The sequence below is a fragment of the Gorilla gorilla genome, chromosome 1, assembly GCF_029281585.2.
Source record: "Gorilla gorilla gorilla isolate KB3781 chromosome 1, NHGRI_mGorGor1-v2.1_pri, whole genome shotgun sequence".
NCBI lineage: Eukaryota > Metazoa > Chordata > Mammalia > Primates > Hominidae > Gorilla > Gorilla gorilla.
The window spans coordinates 213,565,238-213,591,187 of record NC_073224.2 but is presented as its reverse complement, the minus strand read 5'-3'; the positions used below and the strand labels follow the sequence as shown (position 1 = coordinate 213,591,187).

General features: G+C 53.5%; 2 protein-coding genes across 11 annotated transcripts in view; both read right to left on the bottom strand.

Moving 5' to 3' along the window:
- The window catches only part of CRYBG2 (crystallin beta-gamma domain containing 2), a 34,547-nt gene extending 27,138 nt beyond the window's left edge, over positions 1 to 7,409 (bottom strand). For 3 of the 5 annotated variants that reach the window (XM_055388700.2, XM_063701454.1, XM_055388708.2), the window contains exons 1-2: positions 7,347 to 7,403; positions 4,934 to 5,673 (exon numbers count right to left, since the gene is read on the bottom strand). Coding sequence is in view for 1 of the 5 variants with exons in the window: in XM_063701447.1 (XP_063557517.1) it covers positions 1,389 to 1,504 (116 nt within the window). In the remaining 4 variants the exon portion in view is untranslated. Of the gene's footprint in view, positions 1 to 1,388; positions 1,664 to 4,923; positions 5,674 to 7,346 lie in introns of those variants that run through there. The other 2 variants (XM_063701449.1, XM_063701447.1) reach the window with 2 other exon arrangements.
- Positions 7,410 to 12,522: 5,113 nt separating this feature from the next.
- ZNF683 (zinc finger protein 683) lies at positions 12,523 to 25,575 on the bottom strand. Of its 6 annotated transcripts, XM_055388716.2 has the most exons (8): positions 23,591 to 23,899; positions 23,374 to 23,446; positions 21,687 to 21,794; positions 19,333 to 19,460; positions 18,468 to 18,672; positions 15,413 to 16,107; positions 13,913 to 14,041; positions 12,523 to 12,910 (listed from the first exon to the last, which is right to left on the bottom strand). In XM_055388716.2, exons 2-8 carry the CDS (start codon positions 23,384 to 23,386, stop codon positions 12,539 to 12,541), a joined length of 1,650 nt encoding a protein of 549 aa, XP_055244691.2. In that variant the 5' UTR covers positions 23,387 to 23,446; positions 23,591 to 23,899; the 3' UTR covers positions 12,523 to 12,538. The 6 variants fall into 6 exon arrangements, with proteins under 6 accessions (XP_055244691.2, XP_055244699.2, XP_055244706.2 ...); XM_055388724.2 differs by lacking the exons at positions 21,687 to 21,794; positions 23,374 to 23,446; positions 23,591 to 23,899 and adding an exon at positions 25,334 to 25,575; XM_055388731.2 differs by lacking the exons at positions 21,687 to 21,794; positions 23,374 to 23,446; positions 23,591 to 23,899 and adding an exon at positions 25,334 to 25,575 and having other exon boundaries at positions 19,333 to 19,457.
- Positions 25,576 to 25,950: the final 375 nt, after the last annotated feature.

Here is a 25,950-nt window from a genome sequence, read left to right as displayed (position 1 = left end):
TGAGATCGCGCCACTGCACTCCAGCCTGGGCAACAGAGCGAGACTCTGTCTCAAAATTAAAATTAAAAAAAAAAGTAAATAAATGGAGCCCCTTGGCTCCGTTAGGGCACTTGGGCTTTACAAGGCACTCTTCCCTCGATTCTGTCCTCTGTGATTTTTTCCCTACTGAAGGTTAAGAAACCAAGGGTCAGAGAAGAGGAGTGACTGGCCCAGGATGACACGGCTATGAGGTTGTCAAGCAGGGATTTAAATTCCCATCTTCTGATTTCATATCCAGGCATCCTCCCTCCTACCCCCAGGCCACGGCTCTAGGGCATGTCCAGCTGCTCCTGTGATCATCCTCAGCAGAGCATGTCTCACCCTCCGTCCTGGAGGGGTGGGGCCTGGGTCTTGTTTCTTTTCTGACTCTTCCTTGATCTCTCTGGGTCTCCATAGCCTCCCTTACTAAATGTAGGATAATATTAACACCTGCCAAAGAAGACCTTCTAAGCTTCTGCTATGGCTTGAATATTTGTCCCCTCCAAAACTCATGTTGAAACTTAATCCCCAATGTGGTAATATTGAGAGGTGGGGCCTCTATGCAGTGACTGGGTTATGAGGGCTATGCCTCATGAATGGATTAATATACTCATGGATTAATAGATTAATGGTTTAATGGATTAATGAGTGATCATGGGAGTAGGACTAGAGGCTTTTTTTTTTTTTTTTTTTTTTTTTTTTTTTTGAGACAGGGTTTTGCTCTGTTGCCCAGGCTGGAGTGCAGTGGCACAATCTCAGCTTACTGCAATCTCTGCCTCCTGGGCGCAAACAGTCCTCCCACCTCAGCCCACCGAGTAGCTGGGACTACAAGCCTGCACCGCTATTCCTGGCTAATTTTTGTATTTTTTGTAGAGTTGGGGTTTCACTATGTTGCCCAGGCTGGTCTCAAACTCCTGAGCCTAAGAGATCTGCCCACCTCCGCCTCCCACAGTGCTGGGATTACAGGTGTGAGCCATTGTGCCTGACCGGACCAGTGGTTTTATAGGAAGAGGAAGGGACACCTGAACTAGCACCTCAGCCCCACTGCCATGTGATGCTCTGAGCCCCCTCGGGACTCTGCAGAGAATCACCAACAAGGTTCTTACCAGATGCACCCCCTTGACCTTGGGCTTCCAGGTTCAGGTATTCCATTATAAGCAACAGAAAATAGACTAAGCTCCCTAGGAACTCTCAGGTGAATTTCTCTGTTTTAATAGTTGCAACAACAACAACAACAGCCATTTGGGGAGGGCTGACTCTGCCAAACACCTTGCTAAGTGCTTTAGATTCATTGTCCCATTGAAGCCTCAGAAGAATCCCAGGAGCTTGAGACCTCATAAAGAATAAATTATTAATAAATTAGATCATACCTTCCCATTTTGCAGATGAGATTTTTTAAATGCTCAGAGAGGTTAAGAAACTTGTCCAAAGTCACAGAGTAACCGAAACAAGACTTGAACCCCAACCCTAAGTGCTCACTCACCATACCAAACTCCCTAATATATGTATCCTATAACTGAGTCTCTGGTTTGGGGGTTTACATTTACAGGGAGCCACGTCCGTCCTGGAGGGCATCTCCACCCCCACTCCCTGACTTCCAAGCTACACTGACCAGGGCAATCCTATTCTTAGACCCCACGAACCCCAGAGAGGCCAGCCTGTTCAGCCCCAGTCTTTGGGCCTTCTCCATGAGGTACCCCCCCCTCCCCAAGAGACCTGACTCTGGGCAGGAAATGGACCCACTGCCCCCACTCCCCTCCCCCATTTCCCATTGTCCTCCTTCCTGAGAAGCTGGTGGAATTCAGAACTTTGACCCTTCCCTGTGGCCACAGCAGTGACTCAGGCTTTATGAGGGGCAGAGATGAAAGAGACTGAGGCCCCGGGAAGCCTGACCTGACTCCAGGACTGCTGGTGGCTATGACAGTGTCAGGGACAGGGTCCAAGGGGGACTGGAAGGTGGAGGGGTTAGGTAGAGCCCTGGTCGTTTTCCCAGGCCAGGGCTTCCTGAGAGCAGTACACAGCCAGACACCAAAGGCTCTGGATTTTAGCCTCTCACTGAGGCCCCAGCCCACTCCCCTGTCCCCATTAGGGAGCTCCCTTTTTCCTCATGCAACCCCTGCCCTCCTCGCTGGGACTCCGCCCAAATGAAGTTTGACGCCCTCGCTGAGCACCTCCTAAGCCCGTGTCCACATGCCTTCCACTCTCCGAGCTTCCTTGTCTCTGATGTTGCTTATAGTAAGTGGCAAAGCTTGAGCTCTAACTCATTCATTCATTCATTCATTCAATTACTCACTCATTCAGTGCTAATTGTATCAAGGGATATGCTAGGCCTTGGCTAGACTCAACCAGAACCAGAGCCAACTTTCTCATGAAAGGTGGCATATTAAGAAACCAAGGGCCAAGGAATTAGACATAAAAACAGGGACATTTGGAAAGCGCCATAGGCATCAGGAAAGCGACAGGAGAGCAATGTTAAAGGAAGCGGCCGATCATCAGATCAGATATTGTCGATGACCTCCTACCAATCAGAATTTAACGTCTTTCTCAACCAGCCCAACCCCTGGACAACACCCCTGATAGCCAGTCATTCCACAAGCATGTGGTCATTGGCTTCTGCCTGCATACTTCCAGGGACAGGGAGGTCACCACTTGACAGTTCACCTGCCCCGTCCCTGAACAGTCACGACTGCTAGAATGTCCTTCAGACTCTGCTGGAATGTGCCTGCCTATAGATGCCCCCTTTTGTCCTTGCTCTGAAGACATACCCCAATACAATGACCCAGGATGCCTCTCCTGGGCCAGCAGAAGGGGCCATTCCCAGAGCCCTTTCTTCTGCAGGGCCCCAGACCAGAAGTGGATTTGTTGGCACGCGTGACCTGTGACCTCCAAACAAGGCGTGTGGAGCTGGGAAGGGAGAGGCTGAGGAGGGGGCGGGGGGAGTGTGGGAAAGAGCCTTGTCTAACCCAACAAGTCCTGGATTCTCTCCACTTACCTGTGAGTCACCCCCAAACTAGGCCAAACCAGTCCACAGGCCCACATGCAGGCAAACACATGCTGTGTCACACAGACGCAGGCACAGACACACAGACAGATACCGACACAGACCCACAATCACACAGGCACAAAGATACACCTAGACGCCTATAAAAACATACACAACCAGGGACACACACACAAATATACACTCACCCAAGAAATACAAACACGCACAGGCACTCAGAGCCACAACAGACACACAAATCACATACAGACAGAAACACAGACACAGTGACACACACATGCACACATTCACAATACACACGCAGTCAATTCACAGCCCCAAGCTCTCTTCCCCTTGAAATTCACCTACCCCTGAACGTGGACACACACGCTTGGCGCACACGTATCTTACACATTCCCACTGGCAGTCCCAGCTATGTCTCACTTCTCGACTCCCATATTTGCCAATCTTGGCCCAGAGAACCTTCTCCCAGGAAGGGGACATAGAAGGATGATGTTTCTGGAGGTCACCTGCCCCCTGCTCTAAGTGAGCCCTAGCCTCCCACCTGAGTCTGTCATTATCCACCTGGGCCCAAAATACCCAGGTAGTGGCAGATAGAAACCACCTCTCCCCAGCTAACCCTACTTCTCTTTCCCGTCCCCCTCTCCAAGGTAGCCTCCTCCACCCCTCTTCCCTCTCTCTGTAGCCCTTGTCCCCCAGCCCCTGACTTCTGGGGCATCCAAGCAGTCTCAGAGCCAGCCTGGGTCCTGCATCTCCTTCTTGGCATGGAAGCAGTCACATTGACCCCTGCTTGGAGGACCCCGGCATCCCTGATTCTGCCTCTGCTACTACAATGCTGCCCAATCCACCGCCATGGGAGCCTAGAAAACCCTGGAGCCCACGCAGCAACCTCACCCAACCCTCCACTCTCTGCACAGGGCCAAAGAGGTTTCTTCCAGGCAGGATGGTGCAGTGGTTAGAGCACAGGCACTGGAGTTATAGAAAACTAAGTTCAGATTCTAGCCCCTTCACTTTCTAGTTGACTTTGAGCAAGTGACTTTCAGAGCCTCCTAGAATTAGGTGGCAGGGGTTGGGATCAGTCCCTACTCATGGGATGGTTGGGAAGATTAAATAAAATCATGCTTAGAAAACAAATTGCAAATGACAGCCACCCCATCATCCTTAAGCACCCTTCAAAACCCCACCCCAGGCTCATTTCCTCTTCAGGGTCATTCCTGGGAGGTTCCATGTTCATCCCTCCTTGACGAGCTTTGGGGGACATATCCTTCTACCTCTGTGCCCCCCAGGCAGATTTAGGAGAGTCATTTCAACACAAATAAAACTAGGCTTGGGAAACTCGACACCTGCTCCTTTGGCTTCCAGCTCAGAGCCAGGTGGGGTAATTATTGCTGTCACTGAGACATAATTAATAAGCATCCCTGCTATTTTGGCACCCCCAGTCTCTGGAGTTCAAAATATATTCCTGTAGCCACCTCCTCCTTCCTCATTTTCAGCTACCAAATCCTCTCAACAACTCAAGGCCCAGAGAGGTTAAGCAACTCGCCTCAGGACACCCAGCACCTAGGCTGGGTGCCAATTCCCAGGCTGAGTCTGTGGCCTCCTGAACAGAACTGGGGAGTGGTGTGTGCTGTGAAGAAGGCAACCCCCCTTCCTGCCCATCCACTCCCTGACAGGCTTTCCCCTTTCTCAGATGGACAGTGGGGGTGAGAAGCAGTGGGTTCCAGGAGGTAGCCTGTGGGCAAAGGGAGGGAGAGGAAGGCAGGGTTGGAGCAGGGAGGGAAGGCAGAGTCGGCTCAGGGTCCTGAATGAATGGGCCTACAGCTGGAGAGGCCCAGGGAATAGGCAAAGTCTCAAGACAGGGCAGCCAGGCCAGTCTCCCCTCCCATCTCCACACAGAGACCGACCTCTACTCACAGTCTGCGTGGGGACCCAGGTGTCCAGCCAGCCTGGAGTTCCTGCTGCTGGGCCGTGCTCCCCTGATGCGATTGGGCTCTCAGCTGGGGTTCCTGAGGCGGGGCCGTCCGGCACCCTGTGATGGGGCGTGGCCCCTGGGGAGGCTCCCACCAGCCCTCGGATTCCTCAGGGCCGCAGGGGTGTGGAGCTGGTTGGGCCGGTTCTTCACCCTCCTCCCCTGGTGCTTGCCTGTGCCCCAGCAGGGTGACAGTGATGTAGTAGCGGGTCCTCCTGGAAGAGGGACGCGTGTGTAGGGTCTGGGCAGGCTCTGGCAAGGCAGTCCCTGGGGCGGCGGGCTTGCCCTTTGTCCCCTCTGCCCTGGGGAAGGATGCAGGGCGGAGCAGCAGGGGTGCGTCTTCCAGGTTGCTGGGTGGCTCAGGCCTCAGAGGGACCTCTGAAGCTGTGGGTGGAGACTGCTGACAGGTGCAGCCTGAGGATCCCTGCTCCCCATGTCCAGGAGCAGGCCCTGGGTATGGGGGGAGCCTGGCACGAGCAGACTCTCCTGAGGCCACTTCCAGGGCCAGGCTCTCAGGCCCCAGGGAGGCATGGCTGGCCAGGTCGAAGGCGCTGCCCACCGCTGGCCTCTGTAGGCGCCCCAGGGACTGAGCAGGACCCCCCGAGATTCCTTGTTGCTTCCAAATCCAGAAATCATCATGGTCCCCTACATGGATGTCCCATTCTGAGCAGCTCTGGCCTTGGGCCTGGGTGAAAACAGAGACAGACACTGAGAGAGGCAGGGGCATAGTGACAGCTCCCCCTGCCCTCCAGGCACCCCTGGTACCTGGTACCTTCCCTGTCACAAGGAAGCTGAACAGGGCTCTGACACCAAGGTAAGCTGCCCTAGGGAGAGGCTGCTAAGGCCACCAGAGCTGGACAAAGGGACAGAGCTCTGGGAAGGCCCTTCAGCATTTAACTCACCCCTTCCCATTCTATATAAGAGGAAAGTGGGGCCCAAAGAAGACGGCGACATGACTGAGATCACACAGCAAGCCAGCGAGGGCTCCCAACTCTCAGGTGCCGCACTCCCTCCCAGGTGACAAGGCACCCAGGGCCTGGTCGGCCATGCCCCCCAAAGGCTGGAGATCTCAGCTTCCTTGCAGTCCTGAGGTGCTTCCCCGCCCTGGGGCTGAGGGCTGGGTGGGAAGGCCTGCCTCAAGTGCCCTTGGCCTCTGCCCATTCCAAGCTAACAGAGAGACTGCGGCCACCTCTCTTGTACCCTCCCAGCTTGAGACAGAACACCTGGGAGGATGTACCTGGGATATAAGGGAGCCAGAGAAGAGGGTTCCCCTGAAATGGGACAACACCTGACCTCTTCTGCTGTCTTCCCCTGGGGTCCAGCCTGGCTGTGGGGATAAGAGGAGAGGGCTCAGCACCCCAGACCCAGATGGACACTGCCCCCAAAACCACCCGTTTTAAAAGGTGGGCTGTTTCCTTGGCAACAGAGGAGGTCAAAATTCCGCCTAGCAGGGATCCTTGCTGCCAAATGCCTTAATTTACTCGTCTATGAAACAGATGCAGCCTCTCATTCCCCAGGGGCTGACCACCTCAAGAGACAAGAGTACAGTGATGAACCTGGAGGCTTGGATCGAGGCAACCTGGGCTTGAATCCCCGCCCTGCTGCTTCCTATAATAGCTGCAGTACCGTTTGCATTTCAGTTTCCTCATGTGGAAAATGGGTGTGATAATAACAGTACCTGCCTCCTGAGAATGTGGTACAGATGGTACAAAATAGTCCATGCAGAGGACCCAACACATGACAAGTAGGCAATTAAACACTGGCAATTACTCATGGTATTCAAGACCCAAGAGAGACACATGGCTGCTTAAGCCACCTCCAGAGGAGGCTGCCCTCACTCCTCCAAGGGAAGAACACTTTTTCACTGTTCAATTCAGGGCTCAGGCCCTTACTGCAGATGAGGAAACTGGGGCAGGAGGTTAAGCCACTAGCCCAGCCTCACCCCTGAGGGGTCATGCCAGGAAGTGGGGAAGAGGGACCAAAGATGGAAGGCGGTCAGGCCAAAGAAGAGAATGGAGAGAAGCGAGGCCCCTCTGCCCCTACATCCCTCCCCAGAAGATCCCAGCTTTAGGAAGTCACATTTCCTGAAAGTCCGGGCCCCAACCATGCGGGATGTCCCATATCCATTACTTTATCTCCCACAACAGCCTTGAGAGTGGAGCATTATTGTCCCCATTTTGCAGAAGGGAACACTGAGGTTTCAAGGAGGGGAATGATCTGCCCAGGGTCACATGGTGGATCAGTGGCAGAGGGAGGACTGGAGCTCCGGTTGTCTGACTTGTTGGTCCGGGTTTTCACAACCTGCTCAGCCCTCCCAGAGCTCCTGCCCTCCCCACTCCCCTTTGGATTTTCTCCTACCTTGAGGCTGACGTTGCAGGTGGTACCCTGGGCTAGGTCAGAGCAGCTCCGGCCATCCCGAGGCCTGGGAAGGAAGCACAGGGGGAAGAGAATGAAGTAGCCTCCTCCTGTGCCAACACCATCACCCCCAGTCTGGACCCGGAAGTCCTCTCCCCCAACCTTTTTTCAGGGCCCACAGCCCAGCAGGATGAACTCCTAACACATTTTGGGGAAGGTCTATGTGGCAGCCTCCTCTCTGTTCCCTCTCCCAGCTGTCCACTTCACCCCCAGAGGCAAAGAAAGAGACAGGAATGGGCTTGATTGCAAAATGGGGGCTGGACCTGTTATGGGGCTGGAATACAGAGAAAGACAGTGCCCTGATAATGCAAAAGTTGGCCGTTTGCTGAGGCCCTCCTGTGTGCCAGGCTTGGCACTAGGCATTATACCTACATGATCTCCCCTAAGCCTCACAGTAATCCTAGAAGGTGGATATTAGTGCCCCCTGTTTCTCGGATACAGAAACTGAGGCCCAGAGAGGGGAAATGACTTGCTTAGACTCCACTCCAAAGGTTGGCTGGACACCACGGCATGAATGGGGGCCAGGTAGGAAAGTGCCTCGGATCCTCCTCTGCACACTCCATACCCCCAGCAATCAGCAGGGGTCAGAGGCCCCCGCCTCGGTACCGGGGTCCCATTCCCAGGGCGGGTGAGAATGGAGAGCAAGTGTAGCATGGCCAAGAATCATCACTCCGGCCCTGCGGATTGCCTGAGCAACCCCTCCCGGCCCTCCCCACCCCTGACTCATTTGCACCTCCAAGTCCAGAGAGGGAGGGGCAGTGCCGCCTGGGCCTATAGGGCAGGCTTCTGCCAGACAGGGTAAAGGGGGAGGGCGTGTCTTCCAGGCGGGGGCGGGCAGGGCACTGGCAGGGTGTGGACACCCCAGGGCACCCAGGCTTCCAGGCATAGGGTGACTGGACCTTCCTCTCCTCTCTCTTTAGGGTGACAGAGCAGCACAAACCCCTGCCCTCATTTTGCCCCCACCACACCCCCACTCCCCGTGGCGCAGGCTGAAGACACCTGTGCCATGATAAGATCAGAACAAATTGCCAGGTAACTGGGCAGACACACAAACACCCACGCATGAGAGCACACCCTATGCTCTTCACGGATGTAGGACCGGGGAGCTGTGGGGCTCTCGGATTCTCAATACTGCCTTCCCTGCCTTTTGACTTGGCCTTCCACAGGATGTTTTTCCTTCTGTTTAAAACATTTTAAAGTTTTAAAAGAGCACAAGGGGCCAGGCGCGGTGGCTCACGCCTGTAATCCCAGCACTTTGGGAAACCGAGGCGGGCGGATCACGAGGTCAAGAGTTCAAGACCAGCCTGGTCAATATGGTGAAACCCCATCTCTACTAAAAATACAAAAATTAGCTGGGCGTGGAGGCACGTGCTTGTAGTCCCAGCTACTCAGGAGGCTGAGGCAGGAGGATCGCTTGAACCTGGGAGGCAGAGGTTGCAGTGAGCCGAGATCATGCCACTGTACCCCAGCCTGGGCAACAGAGTGAGACTCCATCTCAAAAACGAAACAAAACAAAACAAAGCAAAACAAAAAAAGAGCACAAGGGACTGGGCCTGGTAGCTCAAACCCATAATCCCAGCACGATGGGAGGCCAAGCCAAATCAGTAGAGCTCAGGAGTTTGAGACCAGGCTGAGCAACATAGCCAAATTCCAACTCTACAAAAATTAAAAAGATTGGGTGGACATGTTCGCATGTTCCTAGCTACTTGGGAGGCTGAGGCAGGAGGAGTTTGAGGATGCAGTGTCCTATGATAGTGACACTGCATTCTAGCCTGGGTGACAGAGCAAGACCCTGATTCTATTTTTAAAAAAAATTTTTAAAAATCAAAAGAAAAGAGAGCCAGGTGCAGTGGCTCACACCTGTAATCCTGGCACTTTGGGAGGCTGAGGTGGGCAGACTGCTTGAGTCCAGGAGTTCGAGATCAGCCTGGGGAACATGGTGAAACCTTTTCTCTGCAAAAAATCAGCCCAGCGTGGTGGCATGTGCCTGTAATCCCAGCTACTCAGAAGGCTGAGATGGGAGGATCACCTGAGCCTGGGGAGGTCAAGGCTGCAGCAAGATGCGATAGTGCCACTGCACTCTATCCTGGGCAACAGAGCAAGATTCCATCTTAAAAAACAAATAAGTAAATACATAAAGGATATAAGAGCACAGCGAGCATTCCACATTAACATCCAAAATCGTGGTACATTGATACACATATTTTTATGCTTCAAGATCCTCATACACACTTATTTGATCAACCACAACACTCTAACACACACACACAACCCCTCAGACATCAGCTACCAGTGCACGGGCTCAGAGAGGTGAAGCAATCTGCTCAGGGTCATATAACCAGTGGCACCTACAGCTAGGAGCTGGGTCTTGCAGTCTGGCAGTCCCTGCAGGCAACAAAGCTTCAGAAATGTGGGCTCTGAAGTCAGACTGCCAAAGCCTGTGTCCCAGCTACACCACGCCCCAGCTGTGTGGCTTTGGGCAGGTGACGTCACCTCTCTGAACCTCCATTTCCTTATCTGAATCATGTGGGATACCTGCTTCATAGGGCTGCTGTGAGGATTATGTGAGATAATCCAGGTGAAGTATGAAGCATGTGGCAAATAAAGGCTTATTGTTATTACAATCTAGAACTATCTCCAGGGGTGGGGACGACAGGGAAAACCTCTCCGTGGCATCTAAGTGCAAATGCAGTACAGTCTCAGACGGAACCTGTCAGGTTCATGACAAAGGGATATGAAGACATCAGCTGTGATGCGAGAATCAAAGTCCATAGGGGAGGGAAGAACTACTGCCTTTGCCCTTAAACTGTCTCTGTCGTCTGCAGGCTACCTGCCTGACTTAGGAAATTGTCCACATAAGTTGTAAAGTTTTAAAAGAGCACAGGGACCATTCCACATTCACATCCAAAATCGTGGTACATTAACACACACACACACAAACACACATATGTGTGTGTGTGTATACATATATATATATATATATATATATATATTTTTTTTTTTTTTCTTGGAGACGGTGTCTCGCTCTGTCGCCAGGCTGGAGTGCGGTGGCTCGATCTCGGCTCACTGCAACCTCTGCCTCCCGGGCTCAAGCGGTTCTCCTGCCTCTGCCTCCGGAGTAGCTGGGACTACAGGAGTGCGCCACCACACCCAGCTAATTTTTGTATTTTTAGTAGAGGCGGGGTTTCACCATGTTGTTTGCCCAGGATGGTCTCAATCTCTTGACCTCGTGATCCGCCCGCCTCGGACTCCCAAGACACATATATTTTTATACTTCGAGAGATACACATACACGCTTATTTGATCACTACTCTCTCTCTCTCTCTCTCACACACACACACACACACACACACACACACACACACACTCGGTCTAGGGCCAAGAGGCTCCTCACGCGGCCTTTCTCCATCTCTCCTCACCTATCTCGGGATGTGGCCTCCGAGATCTCTTTCCCTCTGTGCTCCCTCTGGACCCCTAACCCAGCCAAAAGGCGGGCCAGGCAGGCCCCCGGGCCTCCGCACCGCTCGGCCATGGCGAGTGAAAGACACGGGGCTCCGGCCGTCAGAGCACCTGACCGCCGGGGCTACCCGCATCCGCTGCATTTGCGGAGAAATGCCTCCTCCGGCCCGCCCCCCTAGCAAACAGCGGCCCCACCCGCAGCCCATGCGGGCGGTGACCCGATCCAGATGCTGCCCGTGCCCTGGGGCACTCCCCAGGACCCCCAACCTCATTGTTCTCCTCGGACCGCAGACCCCAGACGTTCGGCAAGAGCCCTTGCCCCCGACCCGGGGGCGTGGTTCTCCGCCCGGTCCGCGCTACATCTTCAAGCCCCTGGAGGCGCCAGGGCCCCCCGCAGCCCCAGGTGAGCTAGCCCGAGAGCAAGACCTGCAGGAGGCCGGACAGGGAAAGTGGCCTGGGGCGAACAGAGGCGGGGAGGCGGGGCTGAGCGAGCGAGGGGGATCCCCCAGGAGCAGGAGGAGCTGGACAAGGGGGGCGGTTGCGGGGAGGGGTGGATGGTTCGGAATGGGCGTGGTCTTGCCGAATGGGAGGGTCTAACGCGAGTGGTTGGCGTCCCGCGCGGGGCCCAAAGTGTGACACGGGTGGGCTTGGAACCCGGACCTTAGCTACTGGTGGGGCCGAAGCCCACCCTGCCATTGTTCTGCCACGGTCAGTGGGGCTTGCTCCTCCCTGTGGGAAGCACTTACGGCCGGGAGCGGGAATCCCGTCACCGCCGCGGTGGGGAAGCCGCACAGAAATCCATGGGGTGCGGACGGTGCCACCTCCTGGAAGTTGGCCAGAGAACCCCACTCTGTCCGCAAATCGCTCTTATTTAATAACAACTATCATCGATTGTGATCCTAACCTGGGCCTCCTGCCTCCCAGGCAATACCCTTTTCCGCCTGGCGCGGCCTCTCTGACTCGAGTGGGGATGGGGAGCACCTTGTACATTTCAGAGGATCCTGCGGGCCTACAGGGAGAAGGGCCATCAGGCCTCAGCTCCCCAGGGTCTCTGCCAGTTCTTCTCTGCCTGTAGCCCTCATCTGGCTGCAGCCTCCACGCCTTCCCTGAGCCTGGCACCCTGTTAGCCCACAGTGTTGTGGTAACTAGACCCGGTTGACAGAAGACATCATGCTTCTGGGTCGTGAGTGGACCCTGATATCTCGAGTCTCCTTCTTCAATAGACCCACAATGAGGGGCACCCTCCCCCTCCACCTCGCAACGACCGTGCAGGGAGTGCCGGCAGAGGTGCAAGTGGCCAGTAGGAACGGTAAGACCCAGGCAGTGGGGGCAGCGGGACCCTCTGCACAGGTGTTGGGAACAGGACAATGTGCCCAGGCTGGACAGCACGGTCGGCACCCTGCAGCGCGCTGGAGGGCTGGACTGTCCGTCGGTGAGTAGACGAGGAGAGCCTGGTCCTAGACGGGGAGTGGAACTCAAGCCTTGCTGAAGCAGATGGCTGCAGGCACGCACCGCACACACAGGCAGCACAGGCTCTTCCTGGCTGAGTCCCCTGAGCTGCTCCCGGGTGAAGTGTGAGGTCTGGCAAACACACAGTGGCTTTCCCCCATTACCCCCACCCCACACCTAAACTGTTGAAGCTCAGAAAGCCTCAAAGCAGAAGAGAAGAAACATTTTTAATTGTTCTGGTCCTGCCCCATCACCAGGGGAGTCCTGGCACTGCTCAGGCTCACTGCTCTTGCTTTCCCCTGGGATGTCGAGGACACTTTGACCTCATCTGTGTCATAGCCCATGTGTTTCTCAGATGCCACCGCCATAAGATCTAGTGCCCCCTGGTGCCATTGGGCAAGGCAGGCCAGAGAGGCCAGGGGCAGCTGGGTGTGCACCAGGCCACAGGGCTGTGGAGCATGCAGCCGATGGTGCAGCTTCAGGTGGATGTGCTGGGTGAAGCGACTCCGGCAGACACTGCACTGGAAGGGTCGGGCCCCGGAGTGCAGGCGCAGGTGGGTCTTGAGGTTACTGGAGCTGCTGAAGCGCTTGTGGCACACCTGACGGGAACGAGCACTGGCATCAGCTTTGTCCTCTGGGCTGGCTCAGGCGTTCTACTCCCTCTCCTCATCTTGGAAATACCCATGACCCACCTCTCTTTCCCTCCAGGCCTGGAAGCTTTTCCAGTGATTTCTCCCTGGGACCCACGGTATCTAGCACATTAGAACCAGGCCAACTTGGGTTAGTGTCCTTTACTCCATGTGTGACCTTGTAAAAGTAACTTCTCCTCTCTGAGCCTTCCTCTCCTCATTGGTAACATTGGTTATTAATACCTAGCTTCATAGATATGGTGGACTGAATGAGATAATCACATAGAACTCTTAAGTATGAAGCTGCAGCTTCAGTGGATTGTAATGAACATTTACAGGGGGCTGCCACATGCCTGCAGTTGGTTTCATCTAGTCTTCCCCAGGACCCTAGGGAAGCATGACTAAGTACTAGTACAAGTCCTACATTATAGTAAGAAAGCAGAGTCTCAGAGGAGTGAAGCCACTAGCCAAAGGTCACACAGCAGGTTGAAGGCAGAGCTAGGATTTGAACACAGGTGGCCCGGCTTTGCAGCCCAGACTCATATCATGGCACTGCTTTCATTTCTGCCCCTGTAAAATGGGAAAGAACCCCTGCCCTTCTGATTTCCTGAGGGATGTGGCCAGGCTCCCAGAATGAGGGAGCTGACATCAAGCTAATAGTTTTCCTATTTGGATACTCTGGGTACACTATGTCATTAATTCCTCCAATAACTCAGGGAGGTAGATAATGGGTATACATACACTCTCCATGACCTCCAACTTCATTGTTCTCTCCCTCCTGCAGGCCTTTGGAGTGACCTTCAGTATTACCCATTCCAGGCTGAGAGGAGTCATTTTCAATTTTCACTCCCCCTTCCCATCTCCACTTGCTCAGGAGGACTGGGGAATGAAGGCTGCAGGTGCCAGCCCTCCAAGGGCCTAAAACTCCTCTCCAGCCTATAGGAGTACATAGTAGGGGGAGGAGGATCTCACCGAGCACTTGTGGGGCCGCTCCCCAGTGTGCACCAGGTGGTGCTTCTGCAGGTGGGCAAGTTGGGTGAAGCTCTTCTGGCACAAGGCACACTGGAATGGACGCTCTCCACTGTGCACACGCAGGTGGACCTGAGTCAGATGCGGGATAAATGCTGCCAACTGCTCAGCACCCCCAGCAGGGCCTGAGGTCCTCTCCAAATCTCTGCCCACTTCTCTCTCCCTCCCTGTCATCTCCCTCAGGGCCCATCATCCCCAGGATACTCTACTCTTTCTGCTGCGCTGTAGGGGAGATGGCAGTGGTCAGAAGGCCAGGGGTAAGAGGTACCCCAGGTATATTGTGGAGCACTGCTATTCAAAATGTGGTTCACAGACCAGCAGCGCTGGTATCACACTTTGGGAGCATGTTAGAAATGCAGGTTCTCAAGTCCGGCCCCAGACCTGCTGAATCAAAAACTCTGGGAGGGCTGGGCACACTCTCATGACTGTAATCCCAGCATTTTGGGAGGCCGAGGAGGGAGGATCAATGGAGCCCAGGAGTTCAATACCAGCCTGAGAAACACATTGGGACCCCGTATGCACAAAACATTTGAAAGTTAACGAGGTGTGGTGGCGTGCACCCTTGGTCCCAGCTACTGGGGAAGATGAAGTGGGAGAATCCCTTAAGCCCAGGAGTTTGAGACCAGCGTGGGCGACAGAATGATACTCCATATGGAAAAAAAAAAAAAAGATAACTCTGGGGCTGGGAGCTACTCTGGAGGCTGAGGTGGGAGGATCGCAAAAACTCTAGGAATCTGCATGTTTACTAGCTCTCCAGGTGGTCTGAGGCTCATGAAAGTTTAAGAACTCCTGCCCTGCAGGATCCAGTAGGGCTTCTCCCCATAACCACAATGTGCCCTCAACTTCAGAACTAGCCAGCGAGCCCACAGTTTCCGGCATTTGCTAAAGCACTGAGATGCGCCCCCTGGGCGCCCCCTGCTGGGCAGTGCGGATGGTGAGGCCAATCGCATCGGCGGTCGCGCAGATTTGTGGGCTCCCACTTGAAAAAGGTTGGTCATCGGACTGCGGTCTAGACTCACCAAAATCTACCCATTCCCTCATCTGACTGCCCCAAAAAATAAATAAGAAGCTTAACTGGGAGTCCAGAAAGGATGATTGTCCAGGAAAGGGCTTTCTTTGTCCAGAGCAAATGTTGAGAGACTAAACCTAACACTACCGTTAAATCAGAGTAATCTTAGGCAAACGCTGCCCATTAAAAGCCTCAGTCTCCCCATTTTAACCTAAATGAGATGATCTCATAGGCAGTCCTCTAGGGTGGCGAGGACTTTGGTGGCCGTCTTATCCTATATCTCCACCCAAATGAACCATCCAAGGTCACTTGGCCCTAGAGGTTGCCCAGGAGTGCCTTCTAGCTTTGAGGTCCTTGCTTCTAGAAGCAGACTCGGATGCATGGGGGGCCCTGAAGGATGTTGAGGGGAGAAGCAGAGCCCAGGAGGCAGATACCTTGAGATTGGAGAGCTGCCCAAAGCTCTTGCCACATATGTTGCACTCGTACAGGATTTTGCCATTCTTCTTTTTCAGCGGGTAAGGCAAGGCTGCGGTGCCTGTCTGGGAACTCAGTGGGACCCGCTTTGCTGGAGATGCCATGCCACCACGCTCCAGGCCTGGGGAGTCGGTTGGGGCAGCTCCAGCACCTGGATTTCGGGCCTGGGAAGGCAGGGCTTGGCCAGAGGCTTGGAAGGCCCCTGGGTAGGGAAGCAGGGTCTCCCACCGAGCGCTGGGGTGCCCCAGCTCATTGACCATCATCAGCAGGCTAGGCATAGCCATGGTGGGGTAGGAGGGGTCTTGGGGCAGCACGAGGAGGTGGGGACATTGGTCAGAAGGTAGGGACCCATAGGTGAACAGGTGGGGTGGAGGCAGGAGAAGTGGGTATCCAGGGTAGAAGGTGTGGAGGAGAAATGGGAGCTCCTTGGAGATGGAGTTGACAGGGGGACAGGGGCAGAAAGCCAAGGGGCTGGGGCTCTTTCTGTTCTGCAGCAGTGGTGGGGAAGAGCTGTTATGAGAGGAGAAGGCTGGGCAGGGGGCCCCCTTGCCAGCTCTTTCTGGCTGTTTTCCCAGCTTGTCCTTGTTCTGTGGGTACTTGACTGTGAATTTCTTGTCATCGGTGGAGCTGGCGTGCAGCCCTGGTGGCTCATGCTCTAAGCAGGAAAAGGAAGGCGGTCAGATCCCCACAGTCTGGGGTGAAGTTCTGTCCTCCATCAAACCTGCCCCGCTCGGGGCTGAGAAAGACCTCCAGCCTGCGAGCCTGCTAGCATTTCTGTAGTGCTGAACAATTTCAGGGGGAGAAAGCAGTTCAAGGTCCCTATTAGACACCCAGGTTGAGAAGCCAAGTGGGCAGATGGATAAACTGGGTTGGAGTTTAAAGGAGAGGTCTGAACTGGAGACATAAATCCAGGTGCCATGGGCACAGATAAGATCACATAAGGGTGAAGCTAGATCTGCTATGTCCAAAATGGCAGCCACTGGACACGTGACTAGATTTACATTAATTACAATGATTCTAATAAAAAATGAAATTCTCAGTTGCACCAGTCACATTTACAGTGCTCAGCAGGTATAGTATTGGACAGCACAGGTATAGAATGTTCCCATTATTGCAGGGAGTTCTACCAAACAGTGCTATTCTAGATAAAGAGTACTAAAATAAAAAACCTGTTAAAAAGTAAACTGTCAGCCAGGTGCAGTGGCTCATGCCTATAATCCCAGTGCTTTGGGAGGCCGAGGCAGGAGGATTGCTTAAGCCCAGGAATTTGAGACCAGCCTGGGCAACAAAGCAAAACCCCATCTCTACAAAACAATAAGAAAATTAAGGCTGGGCACGGTGGCTCACACCTGTAATCCCAGCACTTTGGGAGGCCGAGGCGGGAAGATCACCTGAGGTTGGGAGTTCAAGACCAGCCTGACCAACATGGAGAAACCCCGTCTCTACTAAAAATGCAAAATTAGCTGGGCATGGTGGCACATGCCTGTAATCCCAGCTACTTGGGAGGCTGAGGCAGAAGATTCGCTTGAACCTGGGAGGCAGAGATTGCGGTGAGCCGAGATCATGCCATTGCACTCCAGCCTGGGCAACAAAAGCGAAACTCTGTTTCAAAAAAAAGAAAGAAAGAAAGAAAGAAAATTAGCTGGGTGTTTCTGGCATGTGTCTGTAGTAGTCCCAACTACCCAGGAGGCTGAGGAGAGGATTGCTTGAGCCCAGGAGTTGGAGGCTGCAGTGAGCCATGATTGTGTCCCTGCACTCCAGCCTATCTCAAAAAAAAAAAAAAAAGCAAGTTGTCTTCTGGTTGGATCCTTATTTATTTACTCAATCAATCTCACTGAGCTGTTTCACTCTGTGCTCTGTGCTGGGGTCCTAGAAATAAAGGACACAGCAAGAGAGTCCTTGCCTTCAGGGGGTCATCGTCACATAAGGAAATGGTGTGTTACAACAAACCTAGAACCCAGGCAGAGATGAGATCACACTTTTGTGGATGAAGAAACCAGACCTCGGTGTTGTGTCCAAGTCCATAGAAATAGAAAGGGCAGAACCGAGACTCCAACCCCAATTCCCTGACTCCCAGCCCAGTGCTTTTTTTTTGAGATGGAGTCTCGCTCAGTCGCCCAGGCTGAGTGCAGTGGTGCCATCTCGGCTCACTGCAAGCTCTGCCTCCCAGGTTCATGCCATTCTCCTGCCTCAGCCTCCCGAGTAGCTGGGACTACAGGTGCCTGCCACCTCCCCCAGCTAATTTTTTGTGTTTTTAGTAGAGATGGGGTTTCACCGTGTTAGCCAGGATGGTCTCGATCTCCTGACCTCGTGATGCGCCCGCCTCAGCCTCCCAAAGTGCTGGGATTACAGGCATGAGCCACCGTGCCCGGCCTCCAGTACTTTTATAAGATCCCTCTAGGGCTGGGCGCAGTGGCTCACATCTATAATTCCAGCACTTTGGGTCACCGAGGCAGGTGGATCACCTGAGGTCAGGAGTTCGAGACCAGCCTGGCCAACATGGCAAAACCCTGTCTTTACTAAAAATACAAAAATTAGCCGGGGGTGGTGGCGCACACCTGTAATCCCAGCTACTCCGAGAGGCTGAGGCAGGAGAATTGCTTGAACCTGGGAGGCAGAGGTTGCAGTGACTGGAGATCATGCCATTGCACTCCAGCCTGGGCAACAGAACGAGACTCCATCTCAAAAACAAACAAACAAACAAACAAAAAACACCTCTCTAAGCAGACAAAGCACCATCCCCAACCCCCATGACCTTGGCTATACCTACATCAGCTCCCACACACATGCCTGAGAAGCCAGTGCCCAGCTTCTCTGGCTTAGGTATCACCACTCGAAAGCCCCCTGCACCCTCAGGCCAGAACTCCAAGGCCAAAATGTGGAAGTAAAGTGTGCCTAAGCTCTGTCTTCATCAGTGACACTGCGTCCTCTCCACCACGCATCCCCAAAACTAGCAGTGCCCCCCACCCTCCAGCCTCTGCCAGGCGCAGGTGCAGCCCGGTGCCCTGGGCTTACTCATGCTCAAGGCGTCCTCTTGGAGGCCCTGCAGGTCTGTGCCCAGGGGTGCCGGCTGTGGGGTGCACAGGTTCAGGTCCAGGTCCTGTAGGCAGGCCAGCAGCGCAGACCTGCCCGGTGCCAGGGGCAAGGGACACAGCCAGCTGGCACAGGATGGGCCATGAGCATTCACCATGTCTGGAAGTGGTCTGCAGGCTGAGAAGACCTGGAGGGCAGGGGCAAGGGGCTTGGGGGCTGGTTACTGGGACTCCATGGGTCCCTTAGATGGACCCCACCCCTATTTTGTTTTCCAAAGGGGAGAATAAGCTAAAACAGCCACCACACTCCATATCTGTCACTCAAATGGCATCTCTTCCCTCATCCAAAGATCTCTTTCCCCCAGGATTTTCCCACCCACCGCAAGATTGCCCTCCTCCTGTCCCCAGAGCCCTCTCTAGCCCTGTTCTCCCTCCCTGCCCCGAACCCATGTACCTCTGACCACCCTGGTCCCCAGTGTATCTCAGACCATCACTGTAATTTGAATGGCACCAAGTTGAGCACAAAGAAAATCCCCATCAAAGACTATAAACTCCACAAGATGGCCCTGAGCCCCTGCTCACTAAGGCCCAAGGCCATGGTCATAGCAGCCAAGCCTACTGCACGAGGCTTCCGCTTCTTATTCCCCACGGGAGAGTCTGGGCCCCTGAGGCATGGGGAGAGGGTGTCTGGCTCCTCAAAGAAACATCCCTATGATGTGCCTGGGCTAGGGGGTGCTCGGACTGGGAAGGAGGTCTAGGTCCCTTCAGACGTTCCCCTTTTTCCTCCTAATGTCACCTCCTACTATAAGCAGACTACCCACAAAGGTAAGGCTGGGGTTCTACCTTACCTGGTCACCTCGGAAGAGCTGGAAGTCCAGGCTAGGGGACAGGGAGCCCCCTGTACCTCCCAGGGCCATGGGCCTATGACAACAACCTAATTGTGCAGCTGGTTCTTCCTTCATATCCCCATTACCTGCTGGGAAACAGGAGAGTTAGAGGTAAGCTGTGAAGGTCCTCCAAATAGGAGTCTGAGTTCTAGGACTGGCTCTCCCATTAACATGCTGCATGACCACAAGTTATTCATGTCCCTTCCTGGACTCAGTTTCCCTATCCGCAAAATGGGAAGGTTGGTCTAGTTGATGCGTAAGGATTCTCTCAATGTTGACATTTAGAAGCCAGTGATGCTCTCCTGGTAGGTGTGGGAAGATTAAATAGAGATTGGCCAGGTGCCGTGGCTCAAGCCTGTAATTCCAGCACTTTGGGAGGCTGAGAAGGAAGGATCTTTTGAGGCCAGGAGTTCTAGACCAGCCTGGGCAACATAGTGAGACCCCCATCTCTACAAAATAAAAAATATGGTGGGCGGGGTGGCTCAGGCCTGTAATCCCAGCACTTTGGGAGTCCAAGGCGGTTAGATCACCTGATGTCAGGAGTTCAAGACTAACCTCGGCAACATGGTGAAACCCTATCTCTACTAAAAATACAAAAATTAGCCAGGCATGGTGGTGCATGCCTATAATCCCAGCTACTCAGGAGGCCAAGGCACAAGAATCACTTGAACCTGGGAGGTGGAGGTTGCAGTGAGCCAAGATCGTGCCACTGCATTCAAGCCTGGGCAACAGAATGAGACTCCTTCTAAAAAAAAATAAAATAAATTAAAAAAATAAAATAAAAAATAAAAGGGAGACCCAGGCAGGTGGATCACCTGAGGTCAGGAGTTCGAGACCAGCCTGGCTAACATGGTGAAACCCCATCTCTACTAAAAATCCAAAAATTAAAATTAGACCAGGTGCGGTGGCTCATGCCTGTAATCCCAGCACTTTGGGAGGCCGAGGCGGGCGGATCACCTGAGGTTGGGAATTCAAGACCAGCCTGATGAACATGGTGAAACCTCGTCTCTGCTAAAACTACATAAATTAGCCGGGTGTGGTGGCTCACGCCTATAATCCCAGCTACTCAGGAGGCTGAGGCAGGAGAATCGCTTGAACCTGGGAGGCAGAGGTTGCAGTGAGCCAAGATAGCACCACTGCATTCTAGCCTGGGTGACAGAGCAAGACTTTGTCTCCAAAAAAAAAAAAAAATTAGCTGAGTGTGATGGCTCACGCCTGTAGTCCCAGCTACTAGGGAGGCTGAGGCAGGAGAATCGCTTGAACCCGGGAGGCAGAGGTTGCAGTGAGCCAAGATAGCACCACTACATTCTAGCCTGGGTGACAGAGCAAGACTTTGTCTCCAAAAAAAAAAAAAAAAAAAAAAAATTTGCTGAGTGTGGTGGCTCACGCCTGTAGTCCCAGCTACTAGGGAGGCTGAGGCAAGAGAATCGCTTGAACCCAAGAGGCGGAGGTTGCAGTAGCCGAGATCACGTCACTGCACTCCAGTCTGAGCAACAGAGTGAGACTCGGTTCAAAAATAAATAAATAAATTAGCTGGGTGTAGTAGCCTGTGCCTGTGGTCCCAGCTACTTGGGAGGCTGAGGTGGGAAGATTGCTTGAGCCTGGAAGGTTGTGGCTGCAGTGAGCTGAGATCACACCACTACACTCTAGCCTGGGCGAGGATAGAGCAAGACCCTGTCTCAATCAATCAATCAATCAATGGAGATTAGCCAATCAGAAGTGAAGAGCGGAGCTCTCTTGAGAGGAGAGGAAGGCCCTCACGGAGCTTACTTCCAAGTAAGTGCAGAGATCTGAGGGAACATTCCAGATTCTTCAGGGCTACAGAGAAGCCACCCCCTTCTGTGCTGAGAAGGGTCCCTGACTCTACCAACCAGAGGCCCCCCACCAAGGGGAATCCTGCATCCTAGCTCACCCAGACAGCTCTTCTGGACAGCTGAGGACACCTCAGTGTTGTGTCACCCAGGCTGCCCAGCTCAGCGCTCTCACCAGGAATAAAGCCTGAATGAGTGGACCAAGCCCCCGGATGCCCCTGACTGGCCTGACAGAGAGAGACGCGAGTGCCCAGCTGTCTGCTCACCCAGCACCAGGCTTCTCTGCCATCTTCCACCTCAGGCCACACAGCACAGGGATCACTTCAGCCCAGTGAATGCCCCAAGACCCCTTCCCCGTCCCCTCAGGGACCACTCTTTGAATCCCAAATGCCCCTCAGACCCTAAGACCCTCACTCCAGTGAGTGTCTCAGCCCTCTAAAACCCCTTCTCCTTTCCCTCTTTCCTCACTCCTCCCAACGCTGCTTCAGGTCTCAAAGAAAATACCGTGGCCCCCCGAAGGGCTGCTGGCTGTGGGGCTCTCCACTCGGTGCTGCAGCAGTGCTCCTGGCTGGGAAGGAAGGAGGTGGGCAGCCAGGCCACAGCTGCCTGTGGCTGAGGCCCCAGTGGGAGTGAGAGATGGCAGGAAGGTGTTACATTTGAAGTTGCCACAGATAGGAAGTGGGGGCAGGCAGGCTTGGGGGCCCTGCAAGGTCTGACAAGGGGGCACTATCCACTCAGCTTTGCCTACCTGTGGCAACTCTGGAGGACAATCTGCTGGTGTGGATTGCAGTGAACTGGGGCTACTGGAATTTTAGGATGTGTGTGTGACGGGGGTGGGCTGTTATTTCTGTTCTCAAAGTACCCAGATGGCTGGACGGGAGGACAGAGTAGGGCTCAAAGGCTGAACAGGGGAGCCTTCTGTGGAGGGGAGCCAAGCTGAGATGAAGACAGGCATTGATGATGACAGGGAGACAGTGATGGTGACAGGTAGGGACAGGAACAGGCAGAGACAAGAACAGGCAACATAGAAGGATACGGAATGAGACAGAGGACAGAGCAGGCAGCTGATCTCACAGAGATACAGCAAACACGTTTTCCTCCTCCAAGTCCCATCTCAGATCTCCTGACCCTGGAAAGTTCTATCCTCTAATCTAGAGGCCCCAAGAGGCAAAAGATAATTCAAGCACATGGCCAGGTGAAGTGGCTCACATCTGTAATCCCAGCACTTCAGGAGACCAAGGCAGACCCATCTCTTGAGCCCAGGAGTTTGAGATCAGCCTGGGCAACAAAGCAAGACCTCATCTCTACAAAAAATACAAAACTTAGCTGGGCGTGGTGACTTGCACCTCTGGTCCCAGCTACTCAGGAGGCTGAGGCATGAGGATCACTTGAGCCCAGGAATATAAGGCTGCAGTGAACTAGGATATCGCCACTGCACTCTAGCCTGGGTGACAGAGAAAGAACCTGTCTCTTTAAAAAAAAAAAAAAAATAGACATAGCAAAATGGGTGTAAGGCATGACTAGGCCAGGTGTGGTGGCTTACATCTGTAATCCCAGCACTTTGGGAGGCTGAGGTGGGCCAACTGCTTGAGCCCAGGAGTTCAAGACCAGCATGAGCAACATGGTGAAACACCATCTCTACAAAAAATACAAAAATTAGCCAGGCATGGTGGCGCATGCCTGTTGTTCCAGCTACTCAGGAGGCTGAGGTGGGAGGATCACTTGAGCCAGGGAGGTCTAGACTGCAGTGAGCTGAGATCATGCCACTGCACTCCAGCCTGGGTGACAGAGCGAGACCCTGTCTTAAAAAAAATTAATAAATAAGGAAAAGACATGTCTATATACAAAAAGGGAGGCCTCATAGGCCAGAAAGTGGCTTTTTAGCCTGAGCAATGTCATTATTCTTGTGAGCATGAGAAGAGGCATCACCCCTGCGGCCGTACACAAATTCTGGTGTGTGTGAGTCTGGCCCAGGGTGCAAAAGCCCCAACCAGCCATCAATCTCCACCCCAGCCACGCCACCCTGGTGTCCCAGAACATACAGGGACATCTCAGGCTGTGCACCATGGGCTGGGGCATGTTCCTGGGGTTTCTCTGCCAGTTCAGCCCCTAGGGCTGTGACTCATCCTCCACATAACTGATCCCAACATGTTTGTGAGCATCTCAGGGACAGGGACCTCTGTCTACTCACTTTGGTTTTCCATGTAGACATCTGTCAGGTTTTTTTGGATGCCCAGCCTCTGAAACTTTTCCCCTACATGAGTCTTGAGGGAGGCAAAAGGTACCTCCCATTATAAAAGCCAAAATGGGCAAATACTTAGTTCCAACCTCCCTCACCAGCACTTCATGCAGGCATACATGGACTAGGTCGATCAGATGTCCCCACCCAGAAGGGGTGACCCGCACACCTTTGGCTTCTATCTGCCAGCTCTGCCCCCTCCTGGCATCACACTCTGCTCCCAACTCTCAGAACACTTTGCACAACCTCTCTGTTAGAAAAAAATAAAAACTACTTCCCCTCTATCCGCACTTCCCAAACCCACTCTGGTGATCACGGGCTTTCCTTGGCTTGGGTCTCTGGTCTGGGTCAAGGCATCTGCTCAGGTTCCTCAGTTAGAAGACCGTGGTCCTCCCTTTGTGCTACCTCCCCAGGGCATGTGGGACAAAGTGACATCACATTTAGGCCTGTGACATCACAGGGCATGGATGACACAAGACAGATGATCTGGGAGATGACAGCAAGGAAGGGCTTGGCAGGCAGAGGCTGCTCCACGTGGGAACCTGAGGGAGTCTGTCTTAGCCCACCTCCTGGGACATTTCCTTGCCAAGCCGGGTCTTGTGAGCATGAGAAGAGGCATAACCCCTGTGGCCTCACACAAATTCTGGTGTGCGTGAGTCTGGCCCAGGGTACAAAAGCCCCAAGCAGCCATTAATCTCCACCGCAGCCCAGTAGACTAGCAGGTCAGAAGCTAGTGCCACTGGCTGAGCGCAGTGGCTCACGCCTGTAATCCCAGGACTTTGGGAGGCCGAGGCAGGCAGATCACTTGAGGTCAGGAGTTCAAGACCAGCCTGGCCAACATGGTGGAACCCCATCTCTACAAAAATACAAAAATTAGCCAAGTGTGGTGGCACGTGCCTGTATTTCCAGCTACTTGGGAGACTGAGGCAGGAGAATTGCTTGAACCCGGGAGGCAGAGGTTGCAGTGAGCCGAGATGGCTCTGCTACACTCCAGGCTGGGCAACAGAGTGAGGCTCCATCTCAAAATAAAATAAAATACAATAAAAAAAGCCACTGGTCCTGAGGTGGCAGGTCTGTGGAAACTCCTCTCTACAACAAAGGCTGTGGTACCACATCCGGCTTCCAGGGCAGTGAAGGAAAGAAGGGGGTTCAGGGGAGGCTGCAGAATCTGTGCAGGGCTGGTCCTGGGGTGTGATATTTGGCCATGGTCCTGTCTACTTCCAGCCTCCCTTGATCCATCCTATTCTCCAAGCCTTGCTCTCCAGCCTTCTCAGACCTCCTGCGAGCTTTTCTAACATCTTTTAAACAAATTCCTTCTGCTTAACTCCTCCTGAAATGGTTTTTGTAGCTTACAACTGATAATTCTGCATTGTACATGCCCAGAATAGAAGATAAAGTAACAGGGTTCCAGCTGGAATTGTCCAAGGAACAGAGTAAATAGCCACCTTTACAAACAGCTTTCTTGCTGTGTCTGGCACTGTGCTAGGGGCTTCATAAACTTTATCTCATTTAGTCTTCACAATAAGCCTGTGTGGTGGATTTTATTATTAGCAACTCATCCAGAGTCACACAACAGGTAGCCAAGAGCTCTTTAGTGGTAAACCTCAGACTCTGCCATCTCTTGGCCATGTCAGCTTCCCCCACTACGACAGCCACCCCCTCATTTCTTTCTTTCTTGCTCTCTCTTCCCACATGCTGTTCCCAGTCCTTCCCCCAACTCCTCAGTGGCCCCCTCAGTATCCTTCAGCGTAGTGGAGGGGCTTAGTTCACCAAAACTCTACTCCCTAAAAGCAAGAGCCCTCTCAGACCCCCAGGCCACAAGCCCGCCTCCCCTGCTGTCTTGCTGGGAATCACAGGGAAGTGAGGGGCACCGAGTGAAGTTTCCTCCCCTCCAAGGCACTTCCCCACACACCTTTGGCTTCCATCTGCCAGCTGTGCCCCCTCCTGGCATCACACTCTGCTCCCAGCTCTCAGAACACTTTGCACAACCTCTCTGTTAGAAAAAAATAAAAAAGGAAATGGCCTTGGAGATTTCCAGGTCTCCAATCCTGAAAGCTCCCTGGCTTGGCTAGGAAATGCCCTAGGAGGTGGGCTGAGGACAGACTCCCTCAGGTTCCCACGTGGAGCAGCCTCTGCCTGCCAAGCCCTTCCTTGCTGTCATCTCCCAGATCATCTGTCTTGTGTCATCCATGCCCTGTGATGTCACAGGCCTAAATGTGATGTCACTTTGTCCCACATGCCCTGGGGAGGTAGCACAAAGGGAGGACCATGGTCTTCTAACTGAGGAACCTGAGCAGATGCCTTGACCCAGACCAGAGACCCAAGCCAAGGAAAGCCCGTGATCACCAGAGTGGGTTTGGGAAGTGCGGACAGAGGGGAAGTAGGGAGCTGACTCCAGGTGCAAGGGGCACATTCGGGAGGCCTCTGAAGAGGAGGTGCCTCCACATTAGGGGACAAGAGCTGGAGGGGCTGGGTCCTTGGGCTCCGGGTGCTCACTGCACACTTTCTTCTTCCTTTCGTTAGTTGCAA